This window comes from Eumetopias jubatus, unplaced genomic scaffold, assembly GCF_037043125.1.
Source record: "Eumetopias jubatus isolate StellerSeaLion01/CBP00866 unplaced genomic scaffold, mEumJub1_p1.0 scaffold_3, whole genome shotgun sequence".
NCBI classification, from domain to species: Eukaryota; Metazoa; Chordata; class Mammalia; order Carnivora; family Otariidae; genus Eumetopias; species Eumetopias jubatus.
Window position 1 is genome coordinate 14,328,784 of NW_028274809.1, and position 20,181 is coordinate 14,348,964.

The 20,181-nt window shown below is 38.2% G+C and overlaps 1 protein-coding gene across 6 annotated transcripts in view; it reads left to right on the top strand.

Moving 5' to 3' along the window:
* DOCK10 (dedicator of cytokinesis 10) overlaps window positions 1-20,181 on the top strand; it is a 263,841-nt gene that overhangs the window by 160,847 nt on the left and 82,813 nt on the right. For all 6 annotated transcript variants that reach the window (XM_088021536.1, XM_088021534.1, XM_088021535.1 and 3 more), the window contains exons 9-16: window positions 1,294-1,379; window positions 1,654-1,737; window positions 1,859-2,014; window positions 9,379-9,600; window positions 9,782-9,904; window positions 11,293-11,375; window positions 16,747-16,869; window positions 18,607-18,686. In XM_088021536.1, coding sequence (XP_087877662.1) covers window positions 1,294-1,379; window positions 1,654-1,737; window positions 1,859-2,014; window positions 9,379-9,600; window positions 9,782-9,904; window positions 11,293-11,375; window positions 16,747-16,869; window positions 18,607-18,686 — 957 coding nt within the window. The remainder of the gene's footprint in view (window positions 1-1,293; window positions 1,380-1,653; window positions 1,738-1,858; window positions 2,015-9,378; window positions 9,601-9,781; window positions 9,905-11,292; window positions 11,376-16,746; window positions 16,870-18,606; window positions 18,687-20,181) is intronic.

The following is a 20,181-nucleotide window of genomic DNA, read 5'->3' on the forward strand; positions in this document are numbered from 1 at the left end:
GTGAGAGCACATGCACCAACTTCCCTTCCTTTGCAAAGTGTGATCTGTGCAGTGGATTGATTTAAACTGTTAGTAACTGTGGTAGTTGTCGGGTCTGGCTCATCCATCCCTGAGCTATTTGCTTAAATCTTGACTTTCACTGAATAGTGAAGGTCACCACACATAGGTATGATTTTGAGTTTACTGGCAATGATTTGAGGATGGAAGTCATTTGTCAGCAGTATTAAAATTGTACCCAGGTGTGATGGGAGGTTACCTTAGATGGGGTAGTTGCTTTTCATAGCCTTTCATTTAATTTAATTAATTAAGATAATATTATATAAAGACAAACATGCATTACTTCCTTTTAGTTGAAAGATACCTTGCAAAAAAAAAAAAAGAAAGAAAAGAAAGGAAGACATCTGTCATGTACGCCTTTTGGCCATACTGAGATCAGCTTATATGTGAAAGTTCCATAAATTTTGCACAATATTCAAGATCTTTATAAGATAAAAAAATATTTGTTTTTCCCATCCTTATTACCTCTTAGGATTCTAATTCATTCTAGGCAAAGAGAAGAGAGCAAGAGGGAGGAAAGGACAGGTGATGAGAAAGGTAGAAAAACAGGTCTATAACCATGTCATAGACATGTGACATGTGAAAGACAAATACACCTTCAGAGTTGGTCATTCCTCCCAAAGGAAAACTATTTTAAGACCTTTTGCCCAGCACCATGGGACGTCCGAAACCAGAGTCTCTAAATTCTAGTAGTCTGAATAATCATATGCTATCAAGTGAAAGAGGCATGTGGTCATGAGGAAGAAAACTGCGTTGACTTTAACGCAACTGCTATATACCACGGTAGGTGTTTTACACTCATGATTTACTTAATAATGATCAACGAGAACATTAATATTTATAGAATTTTTAAAGAGTTTAACTAACTGAAGCTAGAATGCAGGTTTGAAATTGATGGTCTGAGAGAATTATCAAAAATACATACACACATAAGAAAACTTTAGTACGCATTGATGAAGTAAGTCATGACAACCCCAAGTATAAAGGTAGTATTAGCAGGGTCAAGAGTTTTTATGGGCTCAGGACGGTGTCATGGAAAGAATCCCAAAATGACAATCAGGAGGTCTGATTTCCAGGCCCAGATCTTGCAACAATATGGAGTCCTAGAACCAGGGTACAATGAAGGCATCTGCTCATCAATATCCACCCCGAATCCAGTTTTGATATGTCATAGCCTAGAGAAATGTGTGATTCATAAGCATTACTTAGTAACCTCTCTTGGTGTATCTTTTCAAGATTCGCTGGATAATTCTATAACTTGTGAATGCACACCAGAGGACACAGAGTCTTCAGAGAACAGCCTACACCCAGACTTCGCAAAAGTAATAACGCTGACATTTTGCTATGCAAATAAATTTGAATTACTTATTAGTTACTGCTTTCATAGAAAAGATGGAAATACTGTATTTTAAGATTTAGGCTAAGATAAACAAGACTTAAAAATAAAAGCATGTTTTGATAAGATTTGCTGTGTGTTAATGGAGGATATTAAAACAGTGATAATACTAAGGAGCAACTTCTGGGCCACGTGGATGGGGTTGGGCTGTAAGTACCTGGATACTTAGCTACTAAGAGCTAACACAGTTTTCTCTGTAGTACCTCACAGAAACTGAAGAGACTGTCAAAACAACTCGAAATATGGAGAGGCTAAATCTGTTCTCGCTGGATCCAGATATAGATGTAAGTCGGAATTCTTTCTAAGCAGACGTGAACTTGATCCACACAATTGTGGCTTATGATTTAGAATTCCTTTTTTTTATAATGGGTATTTGTTGAGAAAGACTTTCAACATTTTTTTTAGACCTTGAAACTTCAGAAAAAGGACCTTTTAGAACCCGACTCTGTGATCAAACCATTTGAAGAAAAAGCTGCCAAGAGAATCATGATCATTTGTAAAGCTCTCAACTTAAATCTTCAGGGATGTGTTATGGAGAATGAGAATGATCCGATAACGAACGTAAGTTTTCCTCTGTTACATCCTATACGCATCAGCCAACTTCACACCCCCCTCTGGCCAAAATCTTTTCTATTGCTGATAATTCCAGGCGCTGAGTTCACACCCTCTAGTCTCCGAGGGAGTGCGAATGACAGCATTTTCCACGTTACAAAAGTGCACAAGTTCTGAAGTGGAATTGTGAATATATTGCCATAAAACTTTCCTCTTACCTTGAAGAAGCATCATCAAAGGGACTGTATTTTGGGGTCCTTTCCATTAAATCACACAGTGATTCACAGTTTCCTAAGATACTGTTTATATCTTTTTGGTGGTATTGAGATGGCTTTTAAATCAAGCTTCTCATTTTAGTATTTATATGTTTATTTGAATGTATATTAGAGAATAGTTTAAGTAAGCAAGTCAACTCTGTGATTTCATAGCTAATACTGCTTAAGACCAGGCTACATAGTGAATCAAGTAAAGTAATATTAGATAAGTATTAAGTAATAGTAGAGGTGGTACATGGAAATGGGAGGGAAAAAAAGGTGCTTCACTGATATTTGGGAACCACCACAGTGCTCATTAAATCAACACAAGATTTCTTTTCCTACTAAGTGAGCTGTCTTGAGAGTTTGTAAGAGTCCAGGGGACAGTTCTATACCAGTCATAGCTGGATCTATGGGAAGGGGGCATTTTATGAGCATAAAAATTATCAAAAGTTGAACTATAAAGAAGAAAATAGGGGCACCTGGGTGGCTCAGGCAGTTAAATGTCCGAACCTTGGTTTCAACTCCGGTCATGATCTCAGGGTCATGAGATTGAGCCCCGCATCAGGCTCCACACTCAGCACGGGGTCTTCTTGGGGAATCTCTCTTTCTCCCTCTGCCCCTCCCCCCACTCGGGCATGCACACTCTCTTCTCTCTCTTCCTCTCTCTCTCTCAAATAAATAAGTCTTTCAAAAGAAGAAGAAAATAAAAATCACACATAATCTGACCATCAGGAAAAATCAGTGTTATTTATTGCCACGTTCCCTTTCATTATTTTGTAATGCATTCCACTCTAACTTTTCATAAATCATCTCTTAATTGTCATCTTTCACCTTAAGGAAGAAAACTTATTTCTAGATCCATGATATAAGCCACATTTGTTTTTAGTAAGCTTTAGAAGACAGAACAGTAATAAGTTTTCTCTACAGACTGAGCACACGCAATCCCGCACACGTCTCTATGACATGGGAGACTTGTTCGTTGTGACAATGAGTGGCTGGCAAGAAGGATGGCAAGGTCCATCCTTCTTGTGATTTAAAATCTTGCCAGCAGATTTTCATACCTGCTGCCCTTGGGTCTGTAGGCACCACACCGATCCTCTAAGGCTCCTTTCCCCCGTGATAGCAGGATGATGGTACATGCTATGGACCTCAGATTTAGTGAGGAGAGAGAACCAAGGGACCTGTGCCTCTCTTGGGTCAGAATACCTGACCTTCCTCCCCGATGAGTTCTGCCATGCTGGGCAAGTGGCTTGCCCTCACCCTCCTCTTCTGTAAACAGGATAGTAATAGCAATAACCATTTCAAATGCTTGTTGGGAGGATTAAATGAAGTAACATATGGAAAGAACTTAGATAATGCTTGGTGCGCAGGAAGCAGTGATTACATATTAACTGTTATTTCAATATGTGGGAAATGGCTTTGAAATTTTGAATACCATGTAGCCAACGTATTGGTATTTTCAGTGTTGCTTATGAGAATCTTGCTGACAAGTAAGCTAAAATCAAAAGGTGTCACCCGTAAGAATCTTCCCCCAGAATTAAACTTTCTCCTATTTTATAACTGTAATGGTGCACTAGGTGTGTGAGTAAATGTGATTGCATTGGAGGTCACGTTTATTCATTTCTCAGCCAGTTCTTAATCAGTGCGCCCCCTGGGAGCCAGACTTGTTCTAGGTATTGGGGGAACAGCGGGGAACATGATAACAAGGCCCCTGCCCTCTTAAAGATTGATTCTCTTTGGAAAGAACAAACAGTACATTAAAAAAAAAAAAAAAAAAGACACGTAAATTAACACAATAATCATGCTAGGTTCACAGTTCTTTCTTTTTTTAAAGATTTTATTTATTTATTTGAGAGAGAGAGAGAGAGAGAATGAGACAGAAAAAGCACATGAGAGGGGGGGAGGGTCAGAGGGAGAAGCAGACTCACTGCTGAGCAGGGAGCCCGATGCAGGACTCGATCCCGGGACTCCGGGATCATGACCTGAGCCGAAGGCAGTCGCTTAACCAACTGAGCCCCCCAGGCGCCCTCTCCCTCTCTCTTAATAAAATCTGTGCCATCTTCTTTAAATAATTTTCATGTTGTTTTACTCCAACATGTGTCTTTTTCTCTTTTGGGTGTCCTTAAATATCATTCAAATATATGAGCTTAATTGTGGAATAGTGATCTCCTTGGAGGTATCATAACTAAATTGGTCAATTCTTTTTTAATTTTTTCCATGTGTTTGCTTTCTCTCAATAGTGTGAAAGCTTTGACTCTTCGGGATTTTAGCATTTATTTATTTATTTTTAAAGATTTTATTTATTTATTTGAGCAAGAGAGAGTGAGAGATAGACAGCACGAGAGGGAAGAGGGTCAGAGGGAGAAGCAGACCCCCCGCTGAGCAGGGAGCCTGATGTGGGACTCGATCCCGGGACTCCAGGATCATGACCTGAGCCGAAGGCAGTCGCTTAACCAACTGAGCCACCCAGGCGCCCCTATGTTCACAGTTCTTTAAAATGAATCAGTATGACAGATGTGATACAGAGCAACTAGGAGACAGGTTCTTCGGGGTGGGGTGCTCATAGGAGGCCTCTCTCAGGAGGTGACAGTTTACAGAGACCAAAAGGGTGAGAGAAGAAAGAGAAGAGAGAGAAAGTGGGAATACCTCAAAAACAACTAAGGCTTGGCAAGTTCGAGGAAGAGGAAGCAGGCTCTGAGGGGAAGAGCAGACGAAAACGAGATGGGAGGAACTACAAAGTATGATCATGTTAGGTGCAGGCTGCAGTGAAGAGTCTGGATTTATCCTGAGTGGAGGCTAGAGTGATTTAAAACACTTTCAAATGGTGTGGTTCGGTTTCTGTTTTTTAAAGATCCCATCAGGAAAAAAAAAAAAAATGGATTGGAGGAAACAAGAGTTGACCAGGGAGAGTAGGTAAGAGGCTACCACCAGAGTTCATTGCATGGTTTAGACTAGGACTGCCAAGGAAGAAGGAGAGAAATGGATGCATTTGACTGATCTTGGGTAAATTGAATGGACAGGTTTCTCTGATCCATTGGCTATACAGGATAAGGGGAAGGAATATTTCAAAGATGAGTCTCCAGCTTTTGCTTTGAACACTTCTATGCATGATGGTGCCATTTACTAAGAGGACAAGACTAGATGAAGAGCAGATTTGGGGGATATTGGCCAAGAATTCCGTTATGGGTATGTTAAGCTGGATAGGCCTAGTAGATATCCAAACAGAGATGTCCATTGGGCAGATTCAAATACAAGTCTAGAATTCGAGGGGGTGGCCATGAATGAGACATAAACTTAGAAGTTTGGGCCAGATGGTGACCTGGAGGGACATATTTGGGAATTTCTGTATGCATAGAAAAAGCTCCAGAAAACAAATATTTAACAGATCACTAGAGGAGTAACCAAAGAGGTCTAAGAAGGAATGGCCATTGAAATAGAGATAAACAAGAAAAGAGTGGGTCCTAATGCCATGAGAGAAAGCATCACCTGTGTGGAATAGGCTGAGATGCTGAGAGAGACAGCAAGCCAGAGAAGAGCCCAGCAGCTATGGCCACGTGGAGGATGCCGGGGGACTACAGCAGGAGAAATTTCCACTGGAGCGAAAGGGTTAGGAGGAGCGATCAGAACATACTTTCATTCAGGATTAAAGTTGAAAAAACAAAACAGAAAAACTAGAAACTTGCTTCCTGAAACTACTTGGAAATATCAGGAAAATGTAACCCAAATCCTACCTGCATTTAACCATCTTATTAAATAAAAATAATTTTTTTTTGACTAGGCACAACCTTAAGTGTAATTAAAAAGTCCAATTTAGTAACTGAAACTCGAAGATAATGGGCTTTTCTTTCCAGTGCCGGGCAAATGACTCCTTCCACATGGATTCCTTTCTTTGTACTAAAACTCATATTCAGAAGTTTAATATTTGTGTTTGGGCCAGTCTCGCCAAGCACGAGAACATGCCCAAGTTCAGAACCCAGCATCAGTATGCCCTTTTATGTCTGTAAATCCAGAGGGACAAGTTGATTTGAGGTGCTTTAAATGCCCATGTTGTTTTTAATTTATTTTAAAGTTGATACAAATGTTTTAAAAAATAGAAAATTACTTGGTAAAAATAATTTCATTGTGCTTATAAACAATAATACAAAAAACTAATAAAATAACTTCACCTAAACTCCACAATAATTTTTTATGTAATGGCATTGTCTTTAAAAACTTCTGTATATTATTCAGTGACACTCTTTTGTTAATGTAGCTGTTTTTAAACTCATCATTTTTAATTCTGTGGGCATATTTTTAAGTTAATCGAAATATTTCCCCAGGTTGCTGAAGAACCCGCTCCTGTATTTAATGAATGAGCTTCTAAAACGACTTCTTCAAAGAACTTTTCCGTGATGAGGAAACAATATTTGACAGCATATAATCTTTTAGTCAGTCCATTGAAAACCAAATTCAAGTTGATGGTTTTCTAGTATAAAATATTTCTTTGAAAATAGCAATTGATTCCAAAAATCTGAACAAATAAACCGGCTTCACAGCAGAGCTGCTTTAAAATCTTATGTTCTTGATTCTTTTAAGAAAATACAGAATTCTAAACATAAGAAGCCTATGACTTAATTTGTTAGGCTTTCAAGTGCCTGATTAAACAAATCCTTATTGAAAAACCAGTGATTCAAAAAGTAAGATTTGACATTTAAGTTGAAAAGGTGGATTGGAAGAAATAAATGAATCACCATATGAGCTTTAATTTCTGATGGATTATCAAAGTATGGTAATTTATTTCCATTCACCAAGCAGAATGAAAATCAAAATGCCCCAATTCACGAAAAATAATAGGATTTTTTTCCTTTGACCTTCAATGTGTTTTGAGCTCCTACCTCAGTTATTTTCATGTAATTTTTGCATTTTCAACTCTTGGCAGACAACCACTACTACAAACCAAAAGTTTTTCTAAACTAAATTAAGTTGGTAAAATATAAAACTTTCACTTTTTAACTGTCTTATTTTTTTAATAATTTATTGAATTTCATTTTATATGTGTAGTTTTGTTTCTAACAGTAAAGGAGCTGACAAGTACTGTTATTATTAAGGAATTACACTAATAACCTTGTTATAAACTAGCCATATTACTATGTTTCAAAACACATGAGATACCTATTAAACATTCAGTACAATCCCCAGCATGAGTGAGTCCGTACAATGATGAACATAATGTGATTTTTGTATATAACCTGCTTGTCCACAGAACACATGCTGGTAGGCATCTATTCAAAATTAAGTAGCATAAACAAAAGTAAAAATGTTTTTTGTAAGCATATTCCATTTTTAGAAGCCTATAGGTAATTATATGTAATTACGTCTATTTTCGTGGTTATAATTATATGTGTATATATGTACATATGTATAATATGTATGCAATTACATGTGCATATATTTATTTATCTCAGTCCTTGTTTTATTTAATTTCTGTTGCATTTGATGGTTTTCTAGTTGAAAATTCCTTCTTTCTTGACTCTTTCTTCGGTTTCTATGATATTCTGGCTGCATGAAAATTGTCATGTGCTTTCTTTAAATCTCTCTCCACTCTCCAGTCTCCTTTATAAACTGCTTTTCTTTCTCCATCTCAATCCTTTGCATGCTGATATTTCCCAGGATGCCATTCTGATTCTCTTCTCTTTATTTCATGGTTTAGACAGGAGCCCACATATAAACCTCCCCAGCCCACCTTCCTTCACTGAGCTCAAAACTCGTATCTCCAACTGTGATTGGAATGTCCTATAGATGACTCTGCATGTACCATCCAGAACTCACCTCTGTATCTTTATCGTGTTATATCAGTGAGTGTCATTGACATCCCCTTAATTTGTTACATACCCAAACCTAGGACTTTTCTTTTATGCATCTGTGCCTCTGGGAACAATTTTCTCCAAGCACCCAGGACACCCAGTGGACCTCTGCGTCCTTTGGTTGTACCTCCTTAATGTCCCTCAAATGCATCTCCCACAAATGCATCCTTCAGTGTTCTTTATGTTCTTTCATGACTTTATGGCTTTGTACATGTCACTCAACCGACCATAGATGCCCCTTCTAACCGCATCTTTATCTAAGTTTTGCTTCTTTAAAAGTCAACCCAGGGATGCCTGGGTGGCTCAGTCGTTAAGCATCTGCCTTTGGCTCAGGTCATGATCCCAGAGTCCTGGGATCGAGTCAGCATCAGACTCCCTGCTCAGCGGAAAACCTGCTTCTCCCTCTTCCACTCCCCCTGCTTGTGTTCCCTCTCTTGCTGTGTCTCTCTCTGTCAAATAAATAAATAAAATCTTTTTAAAAAATAAATAAATACATACATACATATTCATGTACAGATAGAGATAAAGAAGTCACTGTAGATGTGAATGTTACATGTATGGACACATGCGTGTGCATGTGTGTGCGTGTGTATGTGTGTGTACGTGTGTAGGTGTGTCCCAGTAACAATGAGCATAATGAGCACCGAGCTCTTCGTTTCTAAATGTCACCCTCACAGAAAGGAAGCAGGGCTATATGGAGAAATGACTGGAGCATTGAAAGTATAAGATGAGCCTAGAACGTCTTGTTAAGTAAAGAGGTGTCCCCCAAAATTATGGGGATCTACCAAAGAGACAAAAGAGCTACCTCTAGCCAAACTGGAACAATGTGAGCATCACTATAAATAATGATAGTAAGAGACTGAAATATGTTGAATAAAATAGTAGTAATCCATGAATCTATACTTGTATAAATAAATAAATAAGAAGGGAAAGCTCATCATTACAGCATTACAGTAGAATGTCAATGAATAAATGTAGAAAGAATGATGGAACTAGAAAACCACCCTTAGTAGCCATCACAGTGGTGGTTGATTCCAGTGGGAGTTACAGAGTGTAGGTCGGGTTTGGTGAGTATCAAGACATAGGGGTAATTTCCGAATATTTCTCCAAAACTGCTGATCACTTACCACTTGATATATATTATTGATATTAAAAATATTATATATAAATAGTAGTTGTTTATCTATTGTTTTCTAAAAAATACATACTAAAGGGTAAACTGCAGGTGTAATGATTTTATATCAGAACAAATGGTTCTTTCTTTTTCTTGCAGATTGAGCCCTTTTTTGTGAGTGTGGCACTTTATGACCTCAGAGACAGCAGGAAGATTTCTGCCGATTTCCACGTGGATCTAAATCACACTGCTGTCAGGCAAATGCTGTCAGGGGCTTCCGGGGCGTTGGAAAATGGAAACATTGACACCGTCACTCCCAGACAATCAGAAGAACCTCACGTCAAAGGATTTCCAGAGGAATGGCTAAAATTTCCAAAGCAGGTTGCACTTTTGTTTACTTGTGATGACACCAAAAATGCTCGTTTCGTTGTTCTCACCAAAAGATGACATCAGTTTCTGAAATAAAAATTCCCTTAAAGCAGTCCCTTAAAAAAAATGGAATTTTGTAAATGTCTTCAATATGCTTCCTTAGATACTTATTAGCTGTTTTCTTTGTACATAGGCTATATTTTCTGTAAGCAATCCGCATTCTGAAATTGTTTTGGTGGCCAAAATCGAAAAAGTACTGATGGGGAACATTGCAAGTGGTGCTGAACCTTATATTAAGAATCCGGACTCCAACAAGGTAATGCATAATCTTTTCCATAAATAATTTCAATTGCTTTCAAGATATAAAATCACCCTGCCTTGATGAATTATCAAGCTTAGTACAATGGAGGTCTTGAAATAATCACTTTTTAGTGAAATGAATATCCATCAGGAAAATTTGAAAGTATATATTCTTAGTTTATGTTTCTGACTGACTTCTGATAATCTATTAGTAGAAATCAGTTGAAATATAGGCAAAGCTTTAACTCCAAGGATCAAAGTGTTAGCAATAATGAAAAGTTAGGATTAATCTGACTTAAAAACAAGTGAATACATAGTTTACTGATGATGAACTAAGTGAAAAAGTGAGAAAGATAATTTTATATAAAATTGTTCTAACACCTAAGTGAAGAAAGAGGAAATACTGAAATTTCTTTGAATGGTGGGACTACGGGAAATTTTTTCTTTTTTTTTAAACCTATTTTATTTTACTTTTTTAGAGAGAGAGAGGGCACATGAGGTGGGAGGAGTGGGAGGGGGAGAGAGGGAATCTTCAGCAGACTCCCGCTGAGCGTGGAGCCTGATGTTGGGCCTCGATCTCACTATCCTGAGATCATGACCTGAGCCAAAATCAGGAGTCGGAGGTTTAACTGACTGAACAACCCAGGCGCCCCTCTTCCTTTTTTTCTATAACCATATTTTCTTTAATAATCAAATGTTACTGTTTAATAGAAAGTAAATATTAAAAGTCTGTATTTTTCACACAAAAGAAATACATTGGGGAAAGAATGCCTAACCATTGAATTTGAGCTTGTGTAACCATGTAGTGCAGTGTTAAGCATATTTATGAGATTCAGGGTTTGGCAAACTACAACATGTGAGCCAGATCCACCTGGTACTTGTTTCTGTGAATAAAGTTTTATTTACACAGTCACACTCATTCATTTATGGATTGTCTATGGCCACTTTCCTGCTAGAGAGGCAGAGTTGAGAAGCTGCGACATAGACCATGTGGTCCACAAAGCCCAGTATATTTACTGTGTGACCCTCTGCAGAACAAGTTTGCCAACCCCTGCCATCATGAATAAAAATATAAGACAGACTGTGAGTGCAAATTTGAAAACATTTTCCATTCAATGTTTTAAGGTCTTTCAAGTCTGAAAAAAAGGGGGGGGGAGTTAGCATTAGAAGACAAAGGTATTTTCTATATTTGAAATTTGCAGAGTGAAAATTCCAGAACACAATACAGTAGATCCAACACAGAGAATAGCATTTGGCTTTTTACCAGACAGAATTTGCAGGCCAGTGAGGCAGAATTTTGGAGTTTCAATGTAAGATAATCTGGAAAAGTTTGTATTAGCATTTTACTTGGACAATTTATAAAGAGGTGTTCTAAACATTATTTTTATGTGTTTTTCCCCTCAGTATGCACAAAAGATACTAAAATCCAACAGGCAGTTCTTCAGCAAGTTGGGAAAATACCGCATGCCCTTTGCTTGGGCGGTAAGGTAGGTTGACAACTACAATCAACAGAAGAGTAGTGAATTTATAATTTGCATTGGAAGCTTCAGTTTGAACATCTCTTTGTTACCTGGTATACAAGCAGGGGGGAGGGGCCAAGGGAGAGAGAGAGAGAGAGAGAAGTAGACTCCTCGCTGAGGGCAGAGCCGGACATGGGGCTCAACCTTGTGACCCTGAGATCATGACCTGAGCCGAAATCAAGAGGCAGAGTCTTAACCAACTGAGCCATGCAGGCAACCCCCAGTATTTTTAATATATCAACAGCTAGAAGAATATTACTGTGGTCATCTTCTTAAACACTCAGTGCTCCCCAGAAACATGTGTCTTACAAGACTATTTAGCAAGACAGCTTATCATAGATTGAAGCTATGACTTGAGTGCATGTGTGTGCATGACCAGATACGCTATGGTTTCTTGGTAGAATCGAAGTCATAACTTGTTTATTATGCATATTTGGTTCAATAAATGCTTAACCTTCTATCAGTCCTGAGAGTTTGGCGTGCATAAAATTCAGATGGAAGCACTGTGATTTCTTATGCGGCTGCATATTTTCTTCTATGTGCAGGGCACAGGCCTATATATGGATGTCCAGATGAAACCATCAATTTGATCATCTAAACTCTCTTTGATTTCGCTACTGATTAGCATAGCTAAAATATCAGTACCAGTTCACTCTCTGTTAGGAATGCTGAGTTATATGGACACTGAGGGTAGAATCATCCTCCTGGACATATAACCCCTGCATAAAGAGCAAGAATTGCTTTTTGGAAATGGTTAAAGATCAATTCCTATTGTCCTTCTCAATCTCTTTGCCTCCTTTTGTCTGTGGGAATTTCTTAAAAGAGGATTCCACATATGAGTGAAATCGTATGATAATTGTCTTTCTCTGATTGACTTATTTCGCTTAGCATAGTACCAACAGAGGATCATAGGGGAAGGGAGGGAAAAATAAAATAAGATGAAATCAGAGAGGGAAACAAACCATAAGAGACTCTTGACTATAGGAAACAGACTGAGGATTGGGGGAAGGGAGGGAGGTGGGGGGTTGGGATAACTGGGTGATGAACAGTAAGGAGGGCACATGATGTAATGCACACTGGGTGTTATATGCAACTGAAGAATTACTGAACTCTACTTCTGAAACTAATGACACACTATATATTAATTAACTGAGTCTAAATAAAATAAGATTTAAAAAGAGGAAAAGCCTGGCACAGACATAAGGAAGAAAGAGCAGCAACATATAAACCAAAAGAACTTTAAAAAGTTAGTGCTACAAAGTAAGACAGCCTCGTAAGTATTCGTTTGAGTGTTGGTAACATTGTCCCAGTGGCAGTAACTTTAAAATCCAGAGAGAAGACAGAATTTGTTACTTTTGCCATTTTTAGTTCTCCCAATACCCAAGGATGAGCATAACCAGAGTGAATCCACCAATATTTGTTATCATTTTGAGGTTGTTCCTTGAGGTTGGGGACAGGTGGATGGGAAGGGAAAGGGGGAAACGTGAGCAGACGTTCCAGGAATGAGTTTGCCCTAAGGCAGCCCTGTTATAAGGGAGAAAGAGACCAGACCCAGGAGTTGGACAGACATGGTCCAAATCAGGCCACTAGTTATGAATGGTAACTTAAGGCAAGTTTTCTCTCTGGGTCTCAGGGTCCCATCCACAGAACGAAGCTAACTGCACCCACCTCGTGGGCAATGGGTGCAATCTCAGATACAAACGTACTTGGCATAAACTAGATCAACCATAACTCTCTGTCTCTCTTGTGTCTCTCTCCCTGCAGGGACAGCTAATGCCCACATCTAATGCATGGAACAGATAGTATTTGAATATACTGAACCCCTTATGTTGAATTTCATTGTTTTTATTTCTCATAAGCTTCCAGAGAAAAGATAACTAGTTCTACTTTGCTGGTCAAGTTTTCTCATATTGATAGGTATTCTCAGTTCCCCCAAGAAAACCCGTTGGGGCATGTAGAGGCAAGGTATCCCTTGGCAAGAGTGAAATATAGCATAATTACAATGGTGAACATATTTTCTCTTACAGGATCCAGAACTTTTGTGAGGTTTTAGAAGCAGGCATTTGAGAGCCAGAGCTGGTTTTGAAATCTCAATTCTACTTAGTAGCCAAGTGAACTTAAACAAGTACTCATAGTCTGCCCTTATTACCTCAGTTGTTTTTTTTTTTCAAATGTACAAAAGAGGACTGATAATACCTAATTTATTGTTGCAGGGATTAATGAGTACAGATATGTACCCAATAAAATACAGCCATGGTTAGAAGTCACTATTCTTATATGATTATTATTAAGTTACCTTTGGAGATAATATTTTCGGCAAGTTCCCCTTTCCGGTAAATTTGGGGCAGTGAAGAATAATGTGGGGAAAAGAAGGGAAAGAATTACCCCTTACTGAGCTGTAAGGAGAAGTAACAACTGTACTGTGAAGTTGTCTAGTAAAATATGCTGAAAGAATGACAGATGAAGTTTCAAGGGAGACTGACAATATTACTGGCTATCAGAGTAATTATGTCTAGGACAGGAAAGCCAACAAAATCACAAGCTCATGCTACATTAATGCCTGATGAGTGGTTTGGTTGTAGATTGGGAAACAGGAGACACCACCAATTTGTGTATATAAACATACGGCTTGCATATACATAAACCTCTCTGACATCTGAGAAAAAAATGGTTAGCAGCACAGTTCTAAAGATTTCATGTCAAACCGCTTGAAAACACTAATCACAAAAAATAAGTAAAAGATCCAGCCAAAGAAGATTTTAATTTCCTCTTCACGATGTGGAAATTGCTTCAAATGAATGGCGACTGAATCAGAGGAGGGCTCTTGGTCCCTCAAGCCGTTTTGATATAAACTAGCCTGCTGACATATTTCAGTCCTTTATTAGATATGCCGGTTGTCTGGCCAGGTTTTTTCCTACTATATTTTCTAGATTGCAGTTTGCCTGATAATATAGCTTTGAATGTACCCTAAAACATTTCGGCCCTTAAAATCAACTGCCACTAAAAAGCGTAGAATAGACAATTTAGCTTATGACCATATTTTTACCCAGATCCAACCCATCCCACCCACTGCTGCATGCACAGATGTTCATCACTGTGAACATTTTTTCTGAAATGAATTTGGTGTGTTTTCTTATTTTTGGCACCAGCTTTCCTGCTGTTTTACAGTTTAAAAAGGAAAGGTTATTCTTGGAGGAAGTAAAGAGAACATGTTCAGATGGCTGCAATGGGTATTTTACACTCTGATTTGGGAGAAAGTCAACCCTTACCAATGTGTCTTGTTAAAGGAAACTCTTTCCATGCATATTGCCCGCACAGTCATATGTGCCTAAATCCACACCAGGACCGATTTTTTTTTAATCCCTCTGACACGACATTCTGAATGGACCAGTGCACAACCCTGGATTTTCTTTAAAACTGAACAAAACTAAAAGAACAATTTCATTCTTATATCTATATATTTAGAGAAGGCGTACAGTGCAACAATTACTTTTATGTTTTATCTTGCATTAACCACAAAGAAATATGCTGTGTTCTTTCTTTTTTTTTAAGATTTTATTTATTTGACAGAGAGAGAGAGACACACAGCGAGAGAGGGAACACAACAGGGGGAGGGGGAGAGGGAGAAGCAGGCTTCCCGCGGAGCAGGGAGCCCGATGCGGGGCTCAATCCCAGGACCCTGGGATCATGACCTGAGCCGAAGGCAGATGCTTAACGACTGAGCCACCCAGGCGCCCCTTGCCGTATTCTTTCTACGGGTCACAGCTATTCATGCTGCTTAAGAACGAGGCTCTTGGGGATACCTAAGCTGCTTTTCCTTCAGACTAAACCGTGCGTTTTCTTCAGTCATACCCCAAATGTCATGGTTTTGAGACCCTCACCCTATATACTATCATTGCCCAACGGTGGCAGCTGGAACGAAGCACAACATCCCAGCCATCCTGAAGCCATCTGTGTAAATGAATCAGTTCTCTGTTCTCTTGCCAGTGAGCATATTTATTGAGCAAGGCCAGTGTGTATGGCTCTGTGAGCAGTATTTCTCCACGGTGCTGTGCTCTTCATTCTCTTTACAATGTGTCCAATGTAAGTGAGCTCTTTCTAGGACAGAGCTGTGGCTAAAAGCAGAGTTATACAACTCTCATCTATTGATACATTTATAGTGACTGGTTAATTAAAACACACACACACACACACACACACACATACACACGCACACACACTACTCAAGCTCAGTTCAACCTCCTCCTGCGTTGTAAATACATCGTGTTGGTTTTAACATGTCCTGCACACAGAAGCCCTGTATAATATTTAAATAAAAATTATCTTCGAGTTAAGTATTTTCATTCTGCTTCCCCAGTGTTATTTGATACGGAAACTTTTTCCCCTTCCCTGACAATTTAACAGAGAAAAATGAGCAGAAAGATTGAAGCAGTCTAAAAATATCATTCTGGCTCATTTTCTGTATTATTTGACACTAAAGCTCTTCGATCAGATATCTATCTAAATGGCCACTTCAGCCTGTGTATTGAAATCTTTGGTTAATTTAAAGAGTAATGAAATAGTCTAGTCAAGTTCCTTAAGTTCAAAGAAATAAAATTTCAGCATTTCTCTAACATTAATGAAAAATTAATTACACACAGGTCTAATTTTTTTGATAGGCATGGAATATGATCAGTTATGGGGAAGAAACACTAACCTTAAGCTTGCTATGTATACTTCCTTGTATTGTCTGACATTACTATACTATTTGGACAAAAACAATTTGTGTGTTCTAACTAAATCTATCTAGTTCCAATTAAATGGACCAAGGAAAAAATAAATGGCATTAATTAATTTAATACAAAATTCTGACTCAAGTGTTCTTCATTTGATCTTTGTCTCTGTCCTAAAATTTAAGGAAGTGTTTCAGGAGTCTGGCCCTCTAGACCCCCACACACACAACCTTATCCCTTTTCCACTATTTGTAAATTCTGATGGCACCACCCAAACTGAGGTGGCCCTGGCTTGCCCAGAAAATAATGAAAAAAGGTCTAACCTGTTCTTATTCCTCTCCTAATACTCCAAGGTTTGATATGTTACTAAGTCATAAATAAATGTAGTTGTAATATAAGTGGGCTGCTGTCCCTATAGATATTGAATTGAAAATAAAGAATTAAAGATAACAAAGATAGTGTTTAAATGAAACTTTCGTCTAAGAAGTTTTCTTGTCCTTTTTATTTCATTAGTTCCTGGAGTGTCTTCCATTCCAAATGGGAAATTGAATCATTGGTCACCTTAAAAATACAACTTGGTAAACAATTTTCACCTGCCAACCTGAACAAATATCATTTTCTTTCAGATCAGTATTTAAGGACAACCAGGGAAATGTGGACAGAGACTCACGATTTTCACCGTTGTATAGACAAGAAAGTAGCAAGATTTCAACAGAGGACCTGCTAAAACTAGTGTCAGATTACAGAAGGTAGGGTTTTTGGATACTCTTGAAATTAACATGAATCACCTACATTGCTGCTATCTATTTATTAACTCTGCATAAACAGTATTTGATTACCTGATTCTTGAATGTCCAAACTCTTCTGGAAAGTAGATGCTTTACATATGAACTCAAATGTGCCTGAATGACACAACAAAAGTAAAGTTGCTAGAATTATATGGAAGGAGTGTGAAACCATGTCAGTTAACTATTACTGCCATGTAACAGATCACCCCAAAACTCAGTGGCTTAAAAGAACAACATCACTTACTTTCCAGAGTCCATAATTTAAACATGGTTAGGTAAGGAGAGCTTATCTCTCCTGCACATGGCATCAGCTGGCAGAGGTCAACTGGAGACAGAGGATCCACGTTCAAGACAGCTCATTCAATGACTGGCAAGTTGACATGGGCTGTTGATTGGGAGCTCAGCTGGAGCTGTGGACTAGAGACCTTGGTTCCCCTCCACAGGAGCCTCTCCATCAAATACTATGGCTTCCTCATGGAAGGATAGCTGGGTTCGAAAAGTAGGTGTCCCAAGGGACAGAAAATGATCCCTACCAGTTTCTTAAGACCAGGGCCCTGAAACTGTCCCGGTGGCATTTCTGCTGTAATATACTGTCAAGCTGTCACACAGCCTAGATTCAAAGAAAGGAGATATAGACACCTCTAAATAGGAGGTGTGTTAAGGAATTTTAGAACTATGTTTTGAGATTCCACAGAGCAATTCATGGCTGTGAATACAATAATTCATACTATTTCTGTCATTCAAATTCATTTTGGAAAAGACAATGAAAGTTAAAGGAAGAAAAACTTTATAAAAAAGCCACAGCGTTTTCTAAATGTATCACCACGCATTCAACATCTGGTGATGATAAGATCTCTCGTGATAAGCAATTTACCTTAAACTTTTACTCCCCTCACACCCACAGGATTGAAAATTTAACAGTCAGCTCTCACACACTGGGAAGAGCTGGGTTGGGCCCACCACTGTAATTATTCTACCTGTTAGGTCTCCTAGAAGGGATAACACTTGAAATTGTTACCAGTTTCAAGGAACTTTCACCTTACTGCAAAAGGACAGTAGGTCAGAAGGTTTGGGTAGAGAGGGAGAGAACTGGAGTGAATGTGGCGACAGGGATACGTAGTGAGAGGGTGTCTGCTCACATTCACGAAGCAGGGGAATGGCAGAAGAACCAGTCAGGAGAAGGCTCCTTGTCCTTGATTGTTGGTGAAGAGGGAACCAGCAGACTGTCCACTTAGCAACTGTAGCAACGACCAGCCTTGTCCTCAAGACTTCTTAAGAGTTTTCAGGAAAGCAAATCACTTAAACCAGTTCAAATACTAGAACTTTTTATTAACAACAAATGATCTATTTACTGTATTTACTCTTGTGCTTGTTTGGCCATTTATATAAATGTTACCTGAAATAAGGTGCAAATAAACCTAAAACGTTCTTCAGAATATCTGTAACTTGACCCCTCACTGATTTCTGTTTTTATTGGCAATATTACATAAATTTTAGTTTTCAATATAAAACCAGCTAAATGAAATCATTCACAAAGTTGTTTAGGGTTGTACTGTTTACTCTTATCAAGGCTCAGAATTACAGTTGACTCATTTTCTGGACAACTAGAATAATTCAGTGTGTGTGTGTGTGTGTGTGTGTGTGTGTGTGCACGCGCACGTGCGCGTGTGTGTGTGTTTCTGTTCCCTACTTTCACAGGGCTGACAGAGTAAGCAAAACACAGACCATCCCTGGAAGCCTGGATATTGCTGTTGACAACATTCCGTTGGAGCATCCAAGTATGATGATGATGTCATGGTTTGCTTGTAGAGTTCTGAATAGTTAGTGGTCTTTTGGTTGGATGGTTGGTTGGTTGGTTGATCCGTTGGTTGGTTGGATAGTTGGTTAGTTACAATACTTTGTGAGTTTTTTCTCAAATTTTGGGATAAATGGAATTCATTATCTTATAGAAATTTGGGGCTTCTTGTTTCTCCATTAAGACAGACTATCAGTATGATAGGACAGGAACCATTTTCAGTGTAAACTAATATGTATCTGGTATGCACCATGCAGCCAGCAAGGTATTAAATACGTCATTTAATCCTCAAAACCCTGAAGGTTTGTAAATGAGGAATGTCAGTTTCAGAATGTCAGTAATCATAATGGGAGAATTTATATTCTATCCAGTTCATCTGACTCAAAATACTGGGCTGGTTCCCCCATACTGTGTGCCACAGGGTTGCTCTAAACACTATGTGTGGGTAGCCACCCAAGTGGCCACATTGTAATTATCGCTGGAATATTTTTAGACTCTGTTATTACACAGGGAGCATGTATCTTTTTTAAAAGTCCTATTTATGTCAGTGAAAATTTGAATTTTAGAAGGAGACTTTATTAACTCATAAATAAGAATTTCAGAATTTATTTCATAAGTGACGAGATTGGTTTCTTTTGTTTTGTTACTTCTGATTCTGCCTTTTAGTGACTTTCTCAGTGATGCAAAGAATGAATAAAGGCATCCTAAAATGAACTACAGAGAGACAGAGAAGATTATTACCACAGGGATATTTGAATTACCATTAGCACTATTAAGTTTTTCATTCTTATAATTTTTCTACAAATCATTTTAACATGAAATAAAATGAGCATTTTAACCTAAGCCATGGTTCGAAATCACTTTTCTATTGATTGGTGTAGAAAAGCAGAGAATAAACTAAGCCATTTCCTCTACCTGATTTGTGATATGTATCTGTCTTTTATTATCTACAGAAAAGAAAAATAACGAAAGAGAAAGATAAAATATTCTCTTTGAAATGACTATAGGACATTAGAGAAATTTGAACATATAATAAAAATATTATAATTGATTTTGGGGGGAAAAATCTGTAATCTGATTCCCAAGCATCTTTAGCTAACCATTTTGCTTATCTGAACACAGGAAAATTCCAGATGGGGTAAAGGAAAAGTAGAAGGCCTTGCTGTCTTCCAATGACCACAACATCAGCCCCCAAGCTATTTAGTGACAGAAGTTTTGATTTATAAACTTCAAATTGTCTTTTTTATTTTCCTTAGGCTGTTCCTACAAGACTAGATTTTTCAAGATTATAAAAACTGGAGAGGAAAAATAGAATAAATTATATCAAATAATGCAGGGGGGTGCTGCAGGCCTGTATTGTGAAATCATTCCAAGGGGAAAACTTACTATCAATCCATTAGGTACTATCCATAATAGACCCATTGGACAAAGTTTGTTCTGTCAATATCTGTATTATTTTTTATAATGTTAGGTAAAGG